The 20,227-nt window shown below is 40.5% G+C and overlaps 3 protein-coding genes across 13 annotated transcripts in view; 1 reads left to right on the top strand and 2 right to left on the bottom strand.

The window, feature by feature from the left end:
* Nucleotides 1–51: 51 nt before the first annotated feature.
* LOC120445530 lies at nt 52–3,598 on the top strand. 4 transcript variants are annotated; one of them, XR_005615755.1, is made up of 8 exons: nt 52–255; nt 388–509; nt 805–1,026; nt 1,085–1,553; nt 1,612–2,412; nt 2,463–2,660; nt 2,741–2,920; nt 3,040–3,179. XR_005615755.1 is itself a non-coding variant. In XM_039625994.1 (8 exons), the coding sequence occupies exons 2-8, from the start codon at nt 186–188 to the stop codon at nt 3,373–3,375; spliced, it is 2,478 nt and encodes an 825-aa protein (XP_039481928.1). In that variant the 5' UTR covers nt 55–72; nt 153–185; the 3' UTR covers nt 3,376–3,598. The 4 variants fall into 4 exon arrangements, 3 of the variants coding, with proteins under 3 accessions (XP_039481927.1, XP_039481926.1, XP_039481928.1); XM_039625994.1 differs by having other exon boundaries at nt 55–72; nt 153–255; nt 2,463–2,920; nt 3,040–3,598; XM_039625993.1 differs by having other exon boundaries at nt 1,615–2,412; nt 2,463–2,920; nt 3,040–3,598.
* Nucleotides 3,599–3,669: 71 nt separating this feature from the next.
* LOC120445534 lies at nt 3,670–4,356 on the bottom strand. Its single transcript, XM_039626001.1, has one exon. It carries the CDS (start codon nt 4,267–4,269, stop codon nt 3,811–3,813), a length of 459 nt encoding a protein of 152 aa, XP_039481935.1. The 5' UTR covers nt 4,270–4,356; the 3' UTR covers nt 3,670–3,810.
* A 1,121-nt stretch (nt 4,357–5,477) lies between these two features.
* The window catches only part of LOC120446767 (tyrosine-protein phosphatase Lar), a 118,004-nt gene continuing 103,254 nt past the window's right edge, over nt 5,478–20,227 (bottom strand). For 5 of the 8 annotated variants that reach the window (XM_039627905.2, XM_039627906.2, XM_039627904.2 and 2 more), the window contains 6 exons: nt 18,097–18,393; nt 11,475–11,614; nt 8,017–11,358; nt 7,842–7,952; nt 7,472–7,777; nt 5,478–7,403 (listed from right to left, as the gene is read on the bottom strand). In XM_039627905.2, coding sequence (XP_039483839.1) covers nt 7,335–7,403; nt 7,472–7,777; nt 7,842–7,952; nt 8,017–11,358; nt 11,475–11,614; nt 18,097–18,393 — 4,265 coding nt within the window. In that variant the 3' untranslated portion in view covers nt 5,478–7,334. The remainder of the gene's footprint in view (nt 7,404–7,471; nt 7,778–7,841; nt 7,953–8,016; nt 11,359–11,474; nt 11,615–18,096; nt 18,394–20,227) is intronic. The other 3 variants (XM_039627910.2, XM_039627909.2, XM_039627911.2) reach the window with 1 other exon arrangement.

Genomic DNA, 20,227 nt, shown 5'->3' with positions numbered 1-20,227 from the left:
ATAGTTTCTTCGCTGGATCTGGCAACGCCGTTCATTTCGATAGTCCTCTTCTGATCGCAGCGGTATACAGCGGTATTTATTGCGCTGCTGCTCTCTTCTTCTTGATATTGATAGTTGTTGATCTGATTTCCTCTGATCGGACCAAAATGCAGGCGAATTTGGCGCTGGCCAAGGGAGAGATAGACATGGAGGACACCAATATCAAGCTAGAGCCGCAGGACGAAGTGCCGCACAGTGCCGTAAAAATTCTGAGCGGTAAGCTTGCAATGCTGCTCACATGCATGTGTGTGTGAGTGCTGCTAGGTGCCGTAGTGTTGGTGTCGCTGCTATTCTATTACGCACTTTACCGTTAACTTTTAATTCTTGTTAAATTTGTCCAAACTATAGCATGTGATACGCTGAACATTTTGGACGAGGGATCTGAAATGATAACAGTGCCGATCAGGGATCGTTTGCGTTCCGAGGACGAACGCCTATTTATCGCCAGTCTTGGACTCGATCAGCAGCAGGTAAATATACATAACCTAAAAAAGCACATTCGTGCATAGGGGGCGGTGGAGGGGGGCTTTCGAGGATCCCGGTATTCAATATTATTCATAATCAAGAATTCAAATTCAAAATTTAAACGAATATATACATTAGATAAGTTTGTTATAATTTCACAATTGAACATATTTATTTAGTCCGAAGATTAAATGTGAATATATGTTTTTATAATATACATATGTATATGTATATATCTATGTATATCTTAACACAAAATTATCAAACAAATAAAATCAGCTAATACTTTTACACCTCCAGATATTTGCATCTCCATCGGATAACAACCCAACCCCAAAAGTTTGCAATATTTGCCAGTATAAGTTTAAAAGCCAACTGGATATATCAGGGCACCAGGTTCACCATGAAATGAACTTTCATTTCTGTCGCCTGGGCTGTGGCATATGGTTGGATACTCTCGAAAAGATCCTTGAGCATGAATATCGTCAACACTCCCAGCCGGGTCATGTGTTTTGCTGTAGGGTGAGCTTATCTGTATTTAACTTTCATCCACACATTGATTAAACAGTAAACTGCTTAGGTTTGCGATTTTTTGGCAAAGGGTGCGGACGACCTGGACCGCCACATGCAACGGCACATTTACGTATATCGCTTTGTTTGTTCCATTTGTCGTCGACATTTTGATTCCAAGCAGAGTCTTAATTTGCATAGGAAGCAGAGCCAGGACGCTTGCAGACGTGTGGATTTCAGACAGGGGCTATCTTCGAAGCCAGAACTTGTGGCAGTTAGTACGCCGGTGCCTTCAGAGTCTTTTTGCAATGTGCAGATAAAAGAGGAGCCCATTACCGCAGACGATGGAGATCAAATGCTATTTGAAGACAACCCTCCACTTAACATAAAATTGGAAGTACAGGACGACGAAATGCCAGATGTCAGCATTAAGGAGGAACAGTCAAATGATACGATCTGGCCAGCCATACCTACTCCGCTAAGGAATAAACTGCGCCTGCCAGCTTTGAGCTCCACCAAAAAGCAGTTGGACCTAAAAAGTAAGTTCTTTTGCAATTATATTTTAAAATAATTATTTAAATACGTACACCTTCTTAGCAGGTGTTAAGCGAAATGGACTACCAACATCTAACGCGGAATCTCTTAACAAAAAATCCCTTCACGCAGCGATCTCCGATAATTCAAATATTCTTCAAATTTCTAACCAAGACTCTGTGGCACATATAAATTCTTCAATTGCAGCCAATATACTGAAAGTGTTACCTAGTAACTGCATGGTCATCAAGTTGCCCCCCAACACAAAAATTTTTAAGATGCCAGGTCAAGCTCCAACTGTCCCTAAGGAATCTCTCACTGTAACTGTGAATGGTACGGAGAATTTAAACAATGTCATAAAGATTCCGCAGGCGATAAGTATAAGTACCGTCAGTTCTGTTGATAATCCTCCAAGTATTGCTACTCCTGATACTGTTACGACTGTGCTACCACCCCAAACTCACATTCGATCATCGTGCTTCCTTGTCGACGCGTTTAACAAATCCGAGAGCAGACCCGAGTCCATGAAGATAATCAATGAATTTCGTAATCAAATTCGCTCCATCGAAAAGACATTGCCACTACCAGGAACAGTGCTACAATCCTCCAAAGTAAAGATTAAAGAATCAACGCCATCTTCTAAGGATGCACCCAGACCCGTAGAAGTGATTTTCAACCCGTTGTCTTTTATGGTGGCCAAGGGGCTTCATATCCAGTACCCGCTATATCGTTTCATGTGGACTTGTCCGCTATGCCAGCGAATTTTCGAGAAGCATTGCGTATTTCGTACGCATCTGGCTAGCAAGCATGACTTAACGGATGAAAAGTGTAACTCTCTTAAAGTGGTCTTAATGCCTTCTAAAAGTAAGTAAACTCAATTCACTTTGAAAAGCATTTTCTAATTCCCTTTTCAGTAATTTCACAGGACTCAGGAAATGCTGCAACTGAAAAAGTGAATGCGTCATCGGCTACGATTGTGGAATCAAATCCACAATCGCCAGTGATTCCTCCAGAAGTACACAATACTGTTAATTCACCTTTTCTTGTAAGCGGAGTGGTTGCTCCTCTAACAGATCAGACTTCAGCACTATCCAATATTCCTGTTAACAAAGGTTTATCACCGACAAGTATAAATAAGCAAACATTAAGAGGCTCCAAGAAGCCCAAGAATAATCAACTGAATTGTACGCAGTTTCAGTGTACCGAATGCTCAAAAGTGTTTACTACTTTTGGAGCTCTCCGCATTCACAAGTCAATACACACGGGAGAACTGCCTCACAAGTGCAACTACTGTGACAAGCGTTTCCGAACTCCTGGACAAGTGCGAGTTCATCACCGTCGCCACACCGGAGAGAAACCCTTTAAGTGCAAGGTGAGAAGAGACTATAGCCTTACCAAACGCCTTTTGCTTTGTAAAATAAGGGATTATGCTTACTCTGGCGAAACTAGATATTTGTTATTTGAAATAAAATCTTACTGTTTCCTTTGCAGATTTGCTCGTTGGACTTTACTCACCGGGAAACTTTAATTTCTCATCTATCGCGTCATATTGGGATGAAGCGGTATAAATGCTACGGATGCGATAAATACTTCGTAGTTGTCAGCGGCTTACGTGCCCATCGTCGTCTCCGGCCAGACACATGTGGGAAGGTGAAATTCACGGCTCGAGCCCATGGTCCCCGCGTGCGGGTCATCAGGGGAGAGGTGGTGTTCGAGCATCACCCAGAGCACAACGGCTACCTACGCAGTGAAGACCCGCTCAACATTTTGTCCCAACGTGATCAAACCGACTCAACCCAACCAGAAACTGCAAAGGGTATAAATTAATTGTTTTGTTTTTTTTTTACTGTACAATATCTTTACTGTGTTTAACGCCATTTCGATATAGATCGTATTTTTTTGAAAAACGCGATGATTTATTCATTAGGAAGTAGGATCTGGATCCATAAGAAATTAACATTGATATTGCCATGAATTACCATTAATTTCTAAGTCTTCAATTGTTCCAACAAAGTCCATAAAAATATACGTATGTGCTATTAAAAATATTCTCAACTTGTAAAATTATTCAAAACATTTCTTATCAGTGAGTGAATTATTAGGATGATATTTTGAAGAACAGCAACCTCTCTTTCATGGCCAACCTCGAAAGCGATTTGTGATAACAATGCCTGTGTGCTGTCGACCTACGTAAAAAAATAATCCGCTTTTACTTTTCATTCCTTGTTGACTAAATCATTTTATTGAATTAAGTGCATATGCTTAGAACCTACTCTTAAAGCTCATGATTTTTACAAAGAGAGGTTCATGCTGCTGTATATCAGTAGAAGCAATGTATTCGTTGATCGCATTGAAAAGATCACTTTCCCGATCTATAGTGGCCGAAGTCAACTTAGCTTTCATTTTGGTGGCACCTTCCACAAACTTATTATGGAGATGCTCATCCTCCGTGGCGAATTCACTGCTAACGCCCAGTAAACCCAATAAGCTCATTCCAATCACCTGCGATTCAGGCGCTGATTGACTCAGCTTGTTGTTGAGTCCTTCAAATACCTGTTGCAGTTCGTAGATGTACATATATTTCTCGCCAGTGGTGCCTGTCAAGCGGAGACTCTTGCCTTTGTTGGCATAGTCCTGAAGGGTAGCTGTTCCCGGTCCGCGATGCTCAGCCGGAACGCTGTCCACAACATGCTGTACGAAGTTGATCGTGAGGGTCATCATGTTATGAATTTGAATGCCACGTATGGTCTCGGCATAGCCAAAGAAATGAGCTAGAATCTCATTTTGCGATTTTGGGAGAGCAGCACAGGCCAGACTCTGTGGAATATTCAGTGCGTTAAAACAATGTGATCCGATTTGCTGTGTTTTAATATTTACCACAGCAGATATGACGAATATAAACATACACCGCATCTTCATCAAATGATTTATTTCGACTAAAATAAATTTACGCAGAGATAGGCTTTTTATACACATGTCGCTATAAGTGAATCGTTTATTTCTTTTATGAAATTTTGTGTTTATATGCTGAATTGTCTCATGAGATAAAGGAGAGGCGATTAGAAACTGAATGGAATATTGCTCTGGAGAATATTAAGATAATACTACATTAATAATTGAACTTCCGATAACGTTTGAATACGAACATTTCTGACCGGAAGTAATTATACCCGTTACTCGTAGAGTAAAATGGTACACTAGGGTATACTAGATTCGTTGAAATGCATGTAACAGGCACAAGGAAGCATGCAGACTCCAGACACATAGAAAAATGTTTAAATTATTTTATAATTTTATTGCATTCATATTTTTTTTTCATATTTGTTCCGAAATATCAGATACCCTTTAGTAAGCTAGTGGGATTGCGAGAAAGATAAAATAAGGCAAAAGATAGAATAAAACACTTTTCGAGATTACTCACTAGCGCAACCTTGTGTCTTTTACATTATTTATACATAGCCTTGTAAAGGATATATTGATTGTAATCAGACAATTGGTACACAGGAGACATTTGACGATCCCGTGTAACCAATTCTACGCATTTATAGCAATCGGACGACTGTATCAAGTTGAAACCGTCGCTAAATGATCGTATCGTGTATCGATAGGAATTCGAAAGACGAATAATAATGTAAGAATTGGCAAATTTAAGATTTGCATGCTTAATTTAAACTTTCTGTCCTGTATAGTTTCCAAAAGCTCGATGGATCGCTCCAGATCGCCTTGCGAGTGATTTTGATCAAGAATATACACTATCTATCTACCTATCTACAATCTACCTATTACCTACCTATCTACCTATGCATAGAACTTACTATAACCAAAGACATTATAATAATAATTATTCTAATGTCTTTGCTATAACCGTTTACTCTACTAGTAATAATTAAAAATTAAGTCACGGGTTTTAATTTCATCTTTTATTATTTCTGATCATTCAGTTTGCAGTTTTTTGAAAATGATATAGTATTTGTATGGTATTTTTAAACATAATATGACATCCTTACCCATACTTTAATGCGAAATACATACGCTCTTCTGTTTGCTTGATTAGTATAATCATTATATTGTTTGCTTGTTTGTGTATCGTATTACCTTTAAAATTGTTATATCTTTCTATTTCGTAAAACATACAAAACAATTTATATCTTAACAAAATTTGACAAGCCGGCAGATTTGTGTAATATACAATATAATCGTACATTTCAATTTATGTTTATGTTATGTTTAATACGATTGCAACTCTCTGTGGGGGTACCTTTATCTAGACATCTATTTTTGCTAGCGCTATAGTTTAATTTAGTATCTCTCGTTTTACTCCAAATGCGCCCAGCCGGCCAGAATCGTCTCAAAATTTACTACTTCCTAACATTTCCGATCCAATTGGCAGGGGCAACATGCTAAAGTAGTTATAACAAATACTTTTATTTCGTATAAATATTTAGTTTACATATGACTATGGTTGTTTAACATGTGTTTCAGCTAATAATTTAGTGTTTGCTTTTAAGCATTTGCTTGCTAACTTTTTATATATTTATGTATAATTACGAGGCCGAATTCAAACGTTTTGCAAAACAGCTTATCAGTTATATACATTATTATGTACCTTAACACCTATTGCCAATGTCTCGATTTATATATATATTCGCGTTTGCCGCTCTATTTTATGGTAAAAATTATATGCTACAGTACATATCTACAGTTATCATTCTAATCTGTTTGCTTGGTTATTATCTATTTCTTCATACACCTTAGGTACAATAACTGCTTTTCAATCTAAATTACACATAAATACGTGGCTAGCTCGGGTATCGACTGTGGTATATACAGGAATGTACTAGGGAACTGAATAGAAAAGTCGAGGGAATGAGGTTGAAGTTTCAATAGCTGCTTGCCTGGAAGTTGCGTCTGTGGTTTGTCTTATCGGTCTATGAAATTTGAACTGCCTGTTAGCTACCTAGACATCGATCAGTCCAAAGAGTTCGTCTTTTTTCAGGGAGATCAGAACGTAAGTTGTGTATGAAAACTAATTTTAGAATCTAGCTGCCTTATTAAATATGCGCTATGCAAGCCTTTTGACTAATTGCACGGACCGTTCTTACTGTTTTCCAATAACCGAGACAAAAAAACTGATTAACATAGCAGTGTTTGATTGATTGTATTACTCATACGTGTTTATATTATAATTGCGATTGGATTTCGCTGCCAAATCGCCAGAAGTTTTTGATTTACTTAAAATGGCTTCTACTTTCAACCCTATGCTTCCGTTAGAGATTCGATTTAGGCAGTAAGACTAATAGCTACCAAGTCCTTAGTTCAAATATGTATCGGTTTCCTGTGACGCGCACAATTCATGGTCATTTCGACGGCAGCCCCACGAACAACAAGTTGATTTACATTCTTCTTCATTAGCGAGCAAAATCTTGATGCACGTACATAGAAGTGCATGTGGGTATCTAAAGTTTGATAATTAAACGTGTAACAGTCTTCTTTAGTTTACATTATCATTAAAATAGAACGCATTAAAAGATCGAGTCCCCCAAACAATCGTAATGGTAACATAACCTGCTGGCGGGGGTGCGCTTATCAACTAAACATATCCACGTATATAAGTATAGGTGTATTAAGTAAGTGTGGGCAGTAGCTGGCTATAATACTTTAGAGTTATGATATCCATGTATATCGTAAATGCGTATTATGCGTAGAGTTCGAAATAAGTATGCAGCGAACGCAGGGCCGATGAAATTTTAGCTCTTCAGGCCGGGCAAACCCATTGAGAAAAGCCCTCAGTTTGCATAGTTGTCGAATGAGCCTAAGTACTCCAGTGCAGCGCGATAGCAGAAGTGGTATTGATCCTATGGGAATTATAAAAGTTAAATAAACCATTTTTCTTTGTCGCTGAAGAAGCCAGTGCAATACCCACCTCGGTTTGTACCATGGCCGGACGCTGGGAACGCAGAATACGCACTGTCTGGAAGACATCTAGTACTCCCTCGTACTGCATACGTTCCAGAACGATGCTCAGGGTGATAAAGACCCCCGATCGTCCCACGCCCGCTGAACAGTGCACGGTAATGGGTCCATCCTGGCCAAACTGCTCCTTGGTCTTGTGCACCTGCCCGATGAAGTCGATGAAGCCTTCGCCCGACTTGGGCACACCCTGCTCCGGCCAATCGATGAACTGAAACTGGCGGACGGTGCGCGATGAGCCATCTCGTGCATCTGTGACCTAGGGGCGGGATGATTAAATTAGTTGTATGTTGTAAGCCAACAATAAAGTGATTGGTGCTCACCTTAAATTCACGCAGCTTGTACTGCGGCATGTTGTACTCAGCAATGGGATCCACGACATAATACTGATAGCGTACGGATCTCTCATGGGGCCAGTACTGGAAGCATTTCTCCTGCGGATGTAGTGGTTAATGAATATAAATAATCACTGTATTATGGCGCAAGAAGGGGGCTTACCCTGCCCATTTCCTTGAGCTTGGTCAGCATGACCACAATGGTGGAGTTGTGCTCCCAGAGCATGCGCCAAAAGTCCTCAGCGGCATCCTGCACAGGACCCTGTGCGGCGATGTAAGCGGATCGGTATCGATAGCCGTCGATGAAGCTGGCGTTGACATAGTCGCTTCCCTCGATTCCATGGATAGGGGTCAGGTAGACGCGACTGGATTCGTACGGTAGAATATGGACTAAGCGGTTCTTGTGCTTGTTGCATGGCAGATTGGCCGTTACGAACTTGGACGAGTCCATCTTGACGTTAGAAAGCTTCTTGAACTCCACCTCCATGCCCGAGATAGTTTCGCCGGGTTCCGTGATCAGTAGCTTTTGAAGGTGGGTGTGTAGATTGCGAGCCGGCACCTCCGTTACCCCACATATGATGGCCTCCAAGATGGCGTCATGGATAAAGATATACTGATCCTCCGTCTGCACCATGTAGTTTCGTTGCGCCCGTAAGCAGGTTACATGTCCATAGATGTCGATAATCTTCTCGTGCTTCATTCGTTCCAACATCGAATCGATTACAATGTAACAGCCAGTTCGGCCCACTCCAGCTGAGCAGTGAACAATTACGGGTCCAGATTCCGGTGGCGTAAGGGCGCGACACCGACGTAAGAATTGAAGGAAGGGAGCCGGATGATCGGGCACTCCATGATCTGGCCAGGCGGTGAACTGCAGCTGCTTGATCTCTCGCCGATCGTTGAAGCCCTGCCGGCACAGCTGGAACGTACGGATGCTGTAGGTGGCCAGTTCCTGGGTCTCTGTGATGGTCACAAAGATCTGGCCATAGGTCTCGGTTCCACGAGTGGGCCAATACTGATCGCACTTAATGCGTGTTCGTTCCTCCAATCGCGTCATCATCACAATAGTAGCCGTTTTCAGTTCCCAACACATGCGCCAGAAGTCAACAAAGGTCTCTTGCAACGGACCTTGGGTTGCCACATAGGCATTGTGCTTCCGATAGCCGTCACAGTAATTGGCATTAATGTAATCTGACCCAACCACACCCTCCACCGCTGGCAACTGGACACGTGAATGATCGTAGGCGGTGACATTGGCATAGCGGTTTTTGGACTTGTTGTGCTCCAGATTGGAGTTATCCCAAGTGAACTGCTGGCCCGGCTCAATGCTTTCGTACTCCTGCGAAAACTTCTGATTGTCATTGGACTTAAGCCGTTCGATGTGGTTAGCAAACTCAGATATGGGTATGGGCGGATGGGAGATCATACCGGGCGTCTGGAAGTTCAAGCGCCTCATGTCAACGGGATCGCTGGGAGTAGGTCCGGCTCCCAGGTCAGCGGCCATCAAAGGCCTTGTAACGGCCGCCTGATCCGGAGTCTTGCATGGCTGGCGGCGACGCTTCACCACACAGAGAACAATCAGCGCGGTGGACACGATGAAGGTGGACACCATTAGGGGCAGCACCACCCACAGAATCTCCGGCTCGTCCTTGTTGCGGTTAACCGATACTTCCGGCTCCGCGGGCCAATTGGGATCGGGTCGGTGGGGCCGCTCACCAGGCGGAGCTTCCCTCATGTCCAGCGATAGAAACTCGGAGAAGGGACTGGAGGTGTACAGGTGCTTCTGTGGCGTATCCACCACCGCCCGCACAAAGATGCGGTAGCGCTTCTCTCGCTCCAACTTGCGATTTGTAAAGTTATGATAGTCATCACCAGATCCCAGGTGGAAGGTGAACGGAATGGAACGCTGCGGGAACTTGGCTGCAATGTACGGCGCATTCGGACGCTCCGGTTTGTTCCTGCCCGGCAAGAGATCATCGGTAAGGAACTGATCGGGTATCTTGTGCAGGTTGGACTTGTCCTCCGGGACCACCACCAAATAATAGTGCGATATGGGTCCGTATTCCTCAGAAGCCTGGGGCAGTATCACCAGAATTTCCTCTCCATTAACAACACCGTAGAAATCCGGTTTTACCATAGGCTGAGGTGCAGCCATTTGCGTTGTGACCGTAATCTTTGTAGGCGGGCGGTAAGAATAATCCGAGGGAATGGCACTCACATTCACATTGTAGGTGGTAAACGGACTGAGTTCGTTGATCGTGTGGGTCTTCACATAGTGCTTAAGGATGATCTCTCGCTTAGGAACGATCTGGGTCTGGGAGAATCCCTGTGAGTCCACAAACACCTTCATTGCATCAAAGCTGATCTTGTAGTTGACCGGAGTTAGGCGAATGGGTGGTGACCAACTCAAGGTCATCGAATGGGTGCTCACATCGTGGGCACGAAGATTAAGAGGCACATCCTCCGGCTTGATTCGTACCGTAACCTTCTCACTAAGACGTCCCAATCCGTTCTTGAACCTGGCCGCAATGGCCACGGCATATTGGGCAAATTTCTCGAGATTAACTAGATCAGCGGATTCTGTGAGTCCAACGGTTTTGGTTTGCCAATCGTCCAGATCCTCAACAGCTGTCATGGTGTAAAAGATCTTGTAGCCGAGCAACTTGCCACGACTTGTTACCGGTTCCCACCAGATCTCTGCCGTTTGCTCCGAGGTCGCCTCTGCCTGCAGGGACATCGGTGCTCGACCCATGTCACGTTCTGTCTCCACGAGTAACTTGTCGCTAAAGGGACCAGCTCCCTGCTTCGTGTAAGCCCTCACCCGGAAGATATACTCGGTGTTCTCCTCCAGATTGGTGAACACCGCCTTCCGGAGAGTCATATTTCTCTCGGACCCAAGGCCATGATCGATTTTCTTGTGAAACTGAACATCGTAGCGGGTGATTATGCCATTCCGGTGCTCCCTAGTTGGTGGATCCCAGGTCACGCATAGTACATCCGGAGTTTGGAAGCGAATGGTGATGTTTGAGGGCGGTCCACCTGGTGTTCCCTCTGGTGTTTGGAATATTTTCACCGTCTCTTGCCCAATACCGATATGGTTGCTGCCTGCCACACGGAATTCGTATTCTACTCCGCGTTCCAGGTTATCAAAGCGTTTCTTGGTCATCTGAGGTCCTGACAGCATCTCCTCCTTCAGAGCCTGGTCCTTGACGCCCCACCGAAGTCGATAGCCACGCAATTCGCCGTAGGTCTGCGCCGGACGCTCCCATTCTAGCTCGATGGACACGATCGGTTCCCGCTCCATGATCTTCAGACTCACAGTTGGTCGAACTGGCACACCGCCAGGGGTTTTCACCACAATCGCTGCACTCCGATCACCGTCCCCTTTACGAGTTAATGCCGCCACCTGAATGGAGTACTTTGTATCCGGCTGCAAGCCAGTCACATTGAACTCCAGCGTGTCCACCACATCAAACTTGAAAGGTTCGTTCAGAAAGCCCTTGCCCTGATTGCGAAATTAAGATTTAAGTGAATCAAAATGAATAATATAGTAAAGTAAGGAAGCGGAAGCTTATGGGAAATCGTTTGTTTAAATATCCAAAAAAATGCCTACAAGCTTACCTCATCTCGCAGCTCCTGGGCGTGTATATGATACCCACGGATGATGCCATTGCGATCTTTTTCGAGAGGCGGCTTCCAGCTGACATGGATCGATGTGGAGTTCAAAGGCGTGGCCTTCACATCTTGCGGATCGCCGGGCACTAAAGGCAACGACGAGGAAAATGACGATTAGATGAGAGCACTCACAATAGTGTAAACAACTTGAAATATTAACATTAATGATAGCTTAACTTATGCCAATTTATGGGCTAGGGTGGTTACAACTAACTTACTTAACATTGTAGTACAGAAAACTATGGCAACTATTACTAAGATATTAGACCCTAGAAGTAATACATATATGATATATGTTGGAAGTACGGAGCCAGAACAAACCTAGTTCCAAGTCAATGCCATCACCACAACACAGACAAAAACAGATTTAAATAAAATTAGGAGGGGGAACTGGAGGAACCAAACAACCAAAGTGCTGCTTAGGCGCTATATAGTTTGCATATAGAAGGGGTTGCTCAATTGGTGCTCACAGTTTATAGGGGGTGCAGATTATACCTTGATATATAAATATTTTATAGTATAGACCATTACTTAAGAGTAAGGCGTCAAAAAAGTACACAAAAATATGGGGTATCGGAAACACTTGGACTTCGATGTCCAACTCGTCTCACTTAGCAAAAACAAACATGTAAGCATTCAAAAATTTGTTACTTGGTTGTGTGCAAAAAACATACAATGGAAAATCAAAAAATAGTTTATATATATTTTTTATACACGTGTGCTGCCTTCAGGAGCATCAAAAATCCTTGTCGACCTCTTAAATGGTTTGATAAGATTTATCAAAAATCGTTGAAATAGAGAAACATATCAAAAAACAGAAGACATGTGATTTGTTTTAGTTATCGGTCGAATGATTTTGGACCAATTCAAAAAAATGTTTTTCGGAAAAAGAGTATAGGTATAGAAATAGAGATGTATTGTATAGAATAAATAGTTTTGCTATAGGGCATTCTTAAACATAATACATAGTCAACCATTAAATATACTCACTCTTTTTCTCTAAATAGTTTTAAAATGTTTTATATGTATTATATATATAAACCACCATCCATTAAAGGTTGCGTTCAAAAATCAAATTTCGCAATAATTTCGTATTCACATCAAAAAGTTTCAAAAAGATTTTGGTTTATGATTTTTGTTTTTGTTTTTTTCCATTTTGATTTGCATTCAAAAAAAGGTGCACGAAACAGAGCAATTGGTGCAAGGTGCGAGTGGCCAAGCAAAGTTATTTGGTTTTTTATAGTATGTGAAAAAAGATATAAAATATAGGTATTTAGTTTACAGTATACAGTTCCAAAAAGGGTAACTAGTGCACAAAAATAGTTTTAAATCCGGAAAAGGAAAGGTGAACAACTGAAGAGGGAAAACATGATACAAAATCTACATATTTGTTGGCACACCGTTTTGATACTGTACAGTGTTCTTATTATGACTTTTGAAACTGTTTTTCTTCCTTTATGTGGTAGTTTGTAGCTTCAAAGCAGCCAAATTTGGCTATTAATCGGTTAACTTAAGTTGTACGCCTAAGTTACCTTAGTTGGTTTTAGGATAACACACCAATTATATACAAAGCTTAAGACTACCTTAAAATACATTTTACTAACTTATAATACCTGATGTTGATATCACAATTTTTAATAAGAATTTAATGATTTTTTGCATAATTTTTAGCTTAATACGCGTTAATCTAAAATGTCAAATTTGAGATCCGCTGCAACGCATATGTTGTACAATTTTGTACATATGTATAGCATTCGTTATTTGTAAAATAATTCCCCAACCGTCGGTTTCTTGCCGTCAACCATTGCATTTGGGTTCATTAAAAATGTTAAATAAATGCATAATACAAATTATTCAAATGCATCTGGCGGGGCAAAAAGTTAAATTATGCTTCATTAGTGTCCTGCAGCCTGGCAGCTCTTCTTAACTTTTTCATCAGAAAGCAGGTGGAAGGGGTCAAATGCCGTAGCGTTGTCTCATTTTTTGTCATTTCACATCCATTCACTCCAGGTGAGATACCTGCACACACAAAAAGACAGCCCCCACAGTGCACTAAAAGTATAAAATAATTAAAACGCTACCGTAGAAGTGTTCTCTATTTTGTGTTTCTTCCCCGTGCTCCTTTCCGTGCTGAATGGAACAAACAAAGCAAGGAGCGCGTGCTAAGCTTCCAATGCTCGAGGTGCTCATTTTTTAACATTTTCCTTCTATATGTTATATGGTATGTGTATGTGTTCTATATGGTTTGTTTATTTATTTTTTTTTATTATTTTATTTTTTACTTTTTATTTTTCGGGCTATACGTGGGCAGGACAGGTGCGAGAGTGTCTGGGTGCATGAAGGAGGACGCGGTACCCGTGGCAGAATGAAAAGCAAGTGCCCAGCTTTAGACAGGTGGAATGCATTTGCATTTGCATTTGTGCTGTGGCAGCTAACAAGCGCATCACATCATAACGAAATACGCTCCCTACATACGAAACACAAAAATTAGTAGTGAAAAACCAGTGGAATGAAATAGTCGCGTCTCTCGATTATTGAATACCCGGTATTTTGTTCTAAGCCAAAAATGACATTTATCAGACCGAAATATGTTTCTGATGATATGGAATCTTGCAGAAAGCGAAATATAAATGATTTTATTATAGTTCCCGAATTCTCCTTCACATAAAATGACAAACATATCTTTCAGATAAATATGAAACTTGGTATGTGGTTAGAAAGCATACTGTGCTTTCCAAAACTCGTCAGAAGCAGCGTTATAATATGAATTCCATCTTCTCGGCTTTTTAAATATGTCCAAGATCTGCTTATCAACGTCATGGCTTTCGGAAAACACAATATGCTCGCACAATACAGGGTATAAAAGTGAGTACGAGAACATGATAAAAAGAGAAATTCAGTGCCATGTACACTGAGTACCAGCACCACTACCATGAGCTGACCCTTAATGCTGGCCCAGCTGCTTCTACTGCAGCTTGTGAGCCGCTGGCTCCAAGTGCGAAAGCAGGAAACGGAAGGGAGTCGGGTTCGGTTTGAGATATGTGGTCGTTTGCCCCTGGATATGCCAAATTGAGTACAATTAAAACGAAATTCAAGTCAGTCACAGATAGCTCAATGCCGTTGCCGTGCTTTGGTGCTGCTCTTGTTGCTGCTGGGTTAATGCATAGCGAGAAAATATGACTGGATGAGTTCAGTTCTTTATGATGGTTCTTTAGTTCAAAGCGAGGATTTTGCCGTTTAGTTTAAGGAATGCAATATTACGTATCCGACATGTGGGCTGACTAGTGTTATCTCCCCTCTTCGAAATCGATTATGAAATGTAAACACCGCCACAAGGGATTATATTACTAGAGACTACACTTTTATAGATCTGTAAAGTTTCCAACCGGTGATATTTTCTTTCTGTGCGCCCTGCAAGTGATTTCTGTGGAAAATATCCACCTATTTACATAAGTGTCCTTCCATTTGGCATTGTGTGTGCCTGTGCATGAGGTGCGGTGCTATCGGTGCTGGAGACTTAAGACTAGGCTTATTATAACATCTAGAGTGAGCTAAGATATAGAAGTGTGACACCGAGAGGGAGCGAGTGAGACGTACACTAAAGGTGCTTACGAATAAGTACGTTTAATTTACAGTGCTTAGCCAAATCAAAATGAAGTGAAGGGCCACCACACTCAGATGGTGTTGAGCTCTTAAAACACACAAATTGAGTAGGTAGTTTATAAAGAAAACTGGTTGCTGTCGTACAGGCAAGTTAACAGCTAACAAGCAAATGAAGGTACATAGTATATAAGGTTGTTTAAATCAGAATGGATGTTTTTCGCAAGGAATTCAAGAGCGAGAACAAAAGTATTGTATATTGGGATTGAAAGAAAGCTACATTGAGGTGATCTATTTATACCCGTTACTCGTAGAGTAAAAGGGTATACTAGATTCGTTGAAAAGTATGTAACAGGCAGAAGGAAGCGTTTCCGACCATATAAAGTATATATATTCTTGATCAGGATCAATAGCCGAGTCGATTTGGCCATGTCCGTCTGTCCGTCCGTCTGTCCGTCTGTCCGTCTGTCCGTCTGTCCGTCTGTCCGTCCGTATGAACGTCGAGATCTCAGGAACTACAAAAGCTAGAAAGTTGAGATTAAGCATACAGACTCCAGAGACATAGAAGCAGCGCAAGTTTGTCGATTCATGTTGCCACGCCCACTCTAACGCCCACAAACCGCCCAAAACTGCCACGCCCACACTTTTGAAAAATGTTTTGAAATTTTTTCATTTTTGTATTAGTCTTGTAATTTTCTATCGATTTACCAAAAAACTTTTTGCCACGCCCACTCTAACGCCCTCAAACCGCCCAAAGCTGCTACGCCCACACTTTTGAAAAATGTTTTGATATTTTTTCATTTTTATATTGGTCTTATAAATTTCTATCGATTTGCCAAAAAACTTTCTGCCACGCCCACTATAACGCCTACAAACCGCCAAAAATTGTGTTTAAGACTCTCCTTCTCCCTTCCACTAGCTGAGTAACGGGTATCAGATAGTCGGGGAACTCGACTATAGCGTTCTCTCTTGTTTTGGTCTTGAACCACTGGTCAATACCACTGAAGTTCAACGTAATACTTGAACAAATTAAGTATTAAAATTATGGAACAAAAAACATTTCGATCGGACAAAAAAATGGTAGAGGCAGGTGCCAACGATGAAAATTGCAAATATGCAAATGTGTTAACTGTGCAAACATGCAGGTGATTGCAAATAAAACTTAATAAAGTGGGTCAACAACACAAAATATACAAAATTATGTGCGTAAATAAAAAGTTCGGTTAATTTTGTGCAGAAATCAATTTAAGGATTTGCCATTTGCTGTGCTGGATTCGCTATTTGCATAGCAGTAACAAAAAACAAAACCCATTTAAAAACGTGCGACATTTGCGGGGCTTTTGGGCATTCGTGGTGGGATCGGGATGTGAGGAGCTTCACTGGTGACAAAGTGCAAAAACCGTGTGCCAAAAACCAAACAGATAGGGGTAGAGCTCAAAATTATAGTACACCGAGCTTTAGCAAACGTTATTAAATATGTATGCACTTATGTAAATATCACACATGTAGATGTACTGGCAAAGGTGTGTTTGCAGGTGAGCGTGAATTGAGAAAAAAATAATAAACAAATAGAGCGAAACATTTTGCGCTATTTGCGTTGAGTAAACATCGCAATAAAAAAGTGAAATATGTGCGGGAAATTTATTGGGCTCAAAAAGAGGGTTATTATGGCCAGAGCCGCCGCCTCCGTTAAGGTATGTGTGTTGTGTTTACATTTATAATTGCATACATTTAATTATGCAAATAAATAAATAAAATATTTAAAGCAAACAACCTAAAATCAAATTTGTGTATTGGTTTTGGGCATTAGGTTCGTGTTGTTAAGGTTGTGCTTACAAAAACTATATGAAAATGCCAAAAATACAAAAAGATTACATGGAGTTCATGGCGATTTTTGGTGCTTTACAAATTACCACAAACAATTGATGCATTATATTCAAAAATAGTTATTTATAAAATTCGATTCTTTAGTTGTATTAAGAGATATATCTTGGTGTTGTGCATTTCTCGAGACGATTGCGAGTCAAGAAGTGAAAGGATCAAAAATATGTTTGCTTGCATATAGTACACAATACATAGGAGTTCTTCTAAAAAGAGATATTTCTTTTTTCGTAAGAGATTTTGTGCAAAAAAGTAGTCAAAAATTGCGCCAAAAAATATGCAATTTCATAGTGCCAATAATATAATTTTGTAGATTTTTAAAATTTCAGTGAAATATAAAAACGATTTCTCACAAATAATAACGTAAGAAGGTCGTAAAATATCATAAATATATAAACTTAATAAGACAAGGTTTGGGTGCTAAAAGACATTAAATATGTGGCTTTCAACAATACGAATCTATATCCAATGGATCCCAAGCGATCATAATTGTGCTTATGCTGGTTAAATTATCAGACCAGATGGCAAATAATTGAAGTTGCGATTGCCGATCATAAATATAAATGAAAACCGTAGATCTCTTACATTTCGCAAAGAACTTATTACTGGTCTGATTAGCCATATTCGGACGGACTTTGAATTCAATAAAATAATACTTTGGGCTAGACTACAAATCAAAATTTTAGTCGCTTCAAAACCTTTATATACAGCTGATTGGTAATTGAGGCAAAACCACGTTAACTAAAAAGGTTAAATTGGGTTGAAAAAAAAATATATATAGATATCTTCATATATATCAGATAACGCTCCATAGTGTTCAGCAGTTCCTGTGGTGAATGCTCCCGATATCAAAATTCAAAAATTGTACAAAGTTCGATTAGTTTCAGGTTGGTACTTTTCAGGGGATGATGATAATGGTAACGAGATAAGAAAATAGCAAACATAATTTAGGACAAGTGTAAAACTAAGAGTATAACTAAGGGGTATTTATAAATAAAAATAGGTAAATAGGTAACTAAAAGGAGAAACGAAACGAAAGTTTACGATTGGACTTACGCTTAGGTAAGATCGTTATGGGCATACATACCATCCTCTTGGGTGCGCAAAATTATGGGATGCGACCGCGGCCCATCCCCTACTGAGGTGCCGGCCAGCACCCAGATCTTGTACTCTGTCCAGCGCTTCAGCTCGTCCAGCACAATGCTGGTCATATTGAGGGTCAAGGTGGTGGCCTCGTCGTCTTCGCGACCCACCTCCACGAAGAACACCTTATAGTATATGATCCGGCCGTTCGACCGCTCGACGGGCGGAGGCAGCCAGTTCAGGGATATGGTCGTCGAGCTGGTGGCTATGGCGGTGATATTTCGAGGCGGAGCACCTGGTACTAATTACATAGATGGGAACGGAACGTATTTGTGTGTGCATTGATTTGATTGGGTTTATGGGGGTTCATTGATGTTGATGCATAGCCAAGGTTTTGGATATGAGAGTTGGTTTTCATAGCGTTCAGCAATTAGCGCAGAGAATACGAAAGATATTTTGTCAAACCAAAGTAAAAGGGGTAACATGAAACGAAAAAGCCGTAAAGCGAAATAATATTAAATCATATGGTATAACATGGTTTATATAGGCATAAAAATATCAAAACATAAATTCGAATATCAAGACAGATTTCCAATGGTTTATGCAAATAATGTTGACTCCTTTTGCGTCCGTCAATAATTTGTGCATATTTTTTGGTAACGACTTTTTGAGCTGAAACATTTCCCAACTATCTACTACGGAAGGGCAATCCACGGCATGCATAGCTTGAAAAACAATAAATAAACGTTAACTAAGCATTCAGGCAACAACATCTACATACACACGAAAGACATTCATTTGCATAAACCATTCGAATTTAGCATACTCTGGTACATAAAGAGAGTTACAACTAAAACCCAATAAACTACGAAACCAAGGATCTGAAAATGCGCCGATTTTAAAGGCAGACTTGCTATGGCAAATGATTTATTCAACTGAACAACTTGAGTGCCCTGGGCACCATTCAAATGGGAATACAATGTAATTGGGCATCTAGTATTTCGGCAATATTCGGCGAGCAACTGAACTTTAAGCTCAAACTACAAACTACGTACAGTTCCAAAATAACTTTGTGGCTTTTCTTCATGGCAACCGTCTGAGCCACAATAAGTGGCGTTGCACAGACAGACAACCATTTACATTTTAATTATGCGAGTATGCAAAACGTGCAAATATGGAAACCAAAAGTGATATTTATGCCGCTGCCAAGAACTTTGCACTTCCGGCGTTTGTCTTCGCGCCGCTCTATTAAAATATCATTCAAAATCAATTTTCTAGACACTGATGCAGACGAGAAGTTAAGGAATTTTCGGTTTTCGGTTTTGTGGTTTCAGTGCTTTGGTGCAGTGTGCAGTGTGCTTGGTGCAATGTGCGAAGTGCATTAGGAACTTTAGCACTTAAATAGTGGTCTAAAGTTGGAAATTGTTTGGGCACAATTTACATGATTCAACACTCAGCGAGCCACAAATAATAAATGGAATATAATCGGGCATTGCACAATACACAAATTCAAGTATGCGTGCCATAACAGATTGGTTACTTTTCATATTCTAGCATTTTCCCACATATTTTGCATTACATTATCGTGCAGCTTGCTTCTCAACTTAAACGAAATAGGTGTTTTTGGTGCGGGCCTAATTCTGTGTCTGAAGTGAGTGTGGACTGTTGGCTCAGTTGTTCAGTGGGATTTGGTCTGGTTTTGGATTAGTTGAACAGATCGCAGTGGCATTGTTGTATAAAGTTTGCAAATATTTAGGGAATAATCATTTATTTTCTTCATTTGGATATCAGTTCAATTAAACAATGCTGCGGTTTGCCAAACTCTAATTTGTAATATATGGTTTATTCTGTTCTATGTGTGTAATGCTAGAAGTCTTATATCTATGTATGTATGTTGCGTATATATGTGTAATCTATGTAAGGTATTTGTAATCAGTGTGGTTTTGTACAAACTAACTAATAAAATGTTTCTAGTTGGATTCAAGAGTTTATAATCTAAGGAACTAAAACTTAGAACTAACTTGCAAGTAACAAGAACGATTACATATCAAACAATTTAAATATATATATATATATGTGTATATATTGGTATATTGGTATATATAGTCAAGATATGAGAGGTTGGGTGCATAAAA

This window comes from Drosophila santomea, chromosome 2R (assembly GCF_016746245.2).
Source record: "Drosophila santomea strain STO CAGO 1482 chromosome 2R, Prin_Dsan_1.1, whole genome shotgun sequence".
NCBI lineage: Eukaryota > Metazoa > Arthropoda > Insecta > Diptera > Drosophilidae > Drosophila > Drosophila santomea.
The sequence above is the reverse complement of the archived record's forward strand: the minus strand, read 5'-3'. Positions and strand labels throughout refer to the sequence as shown.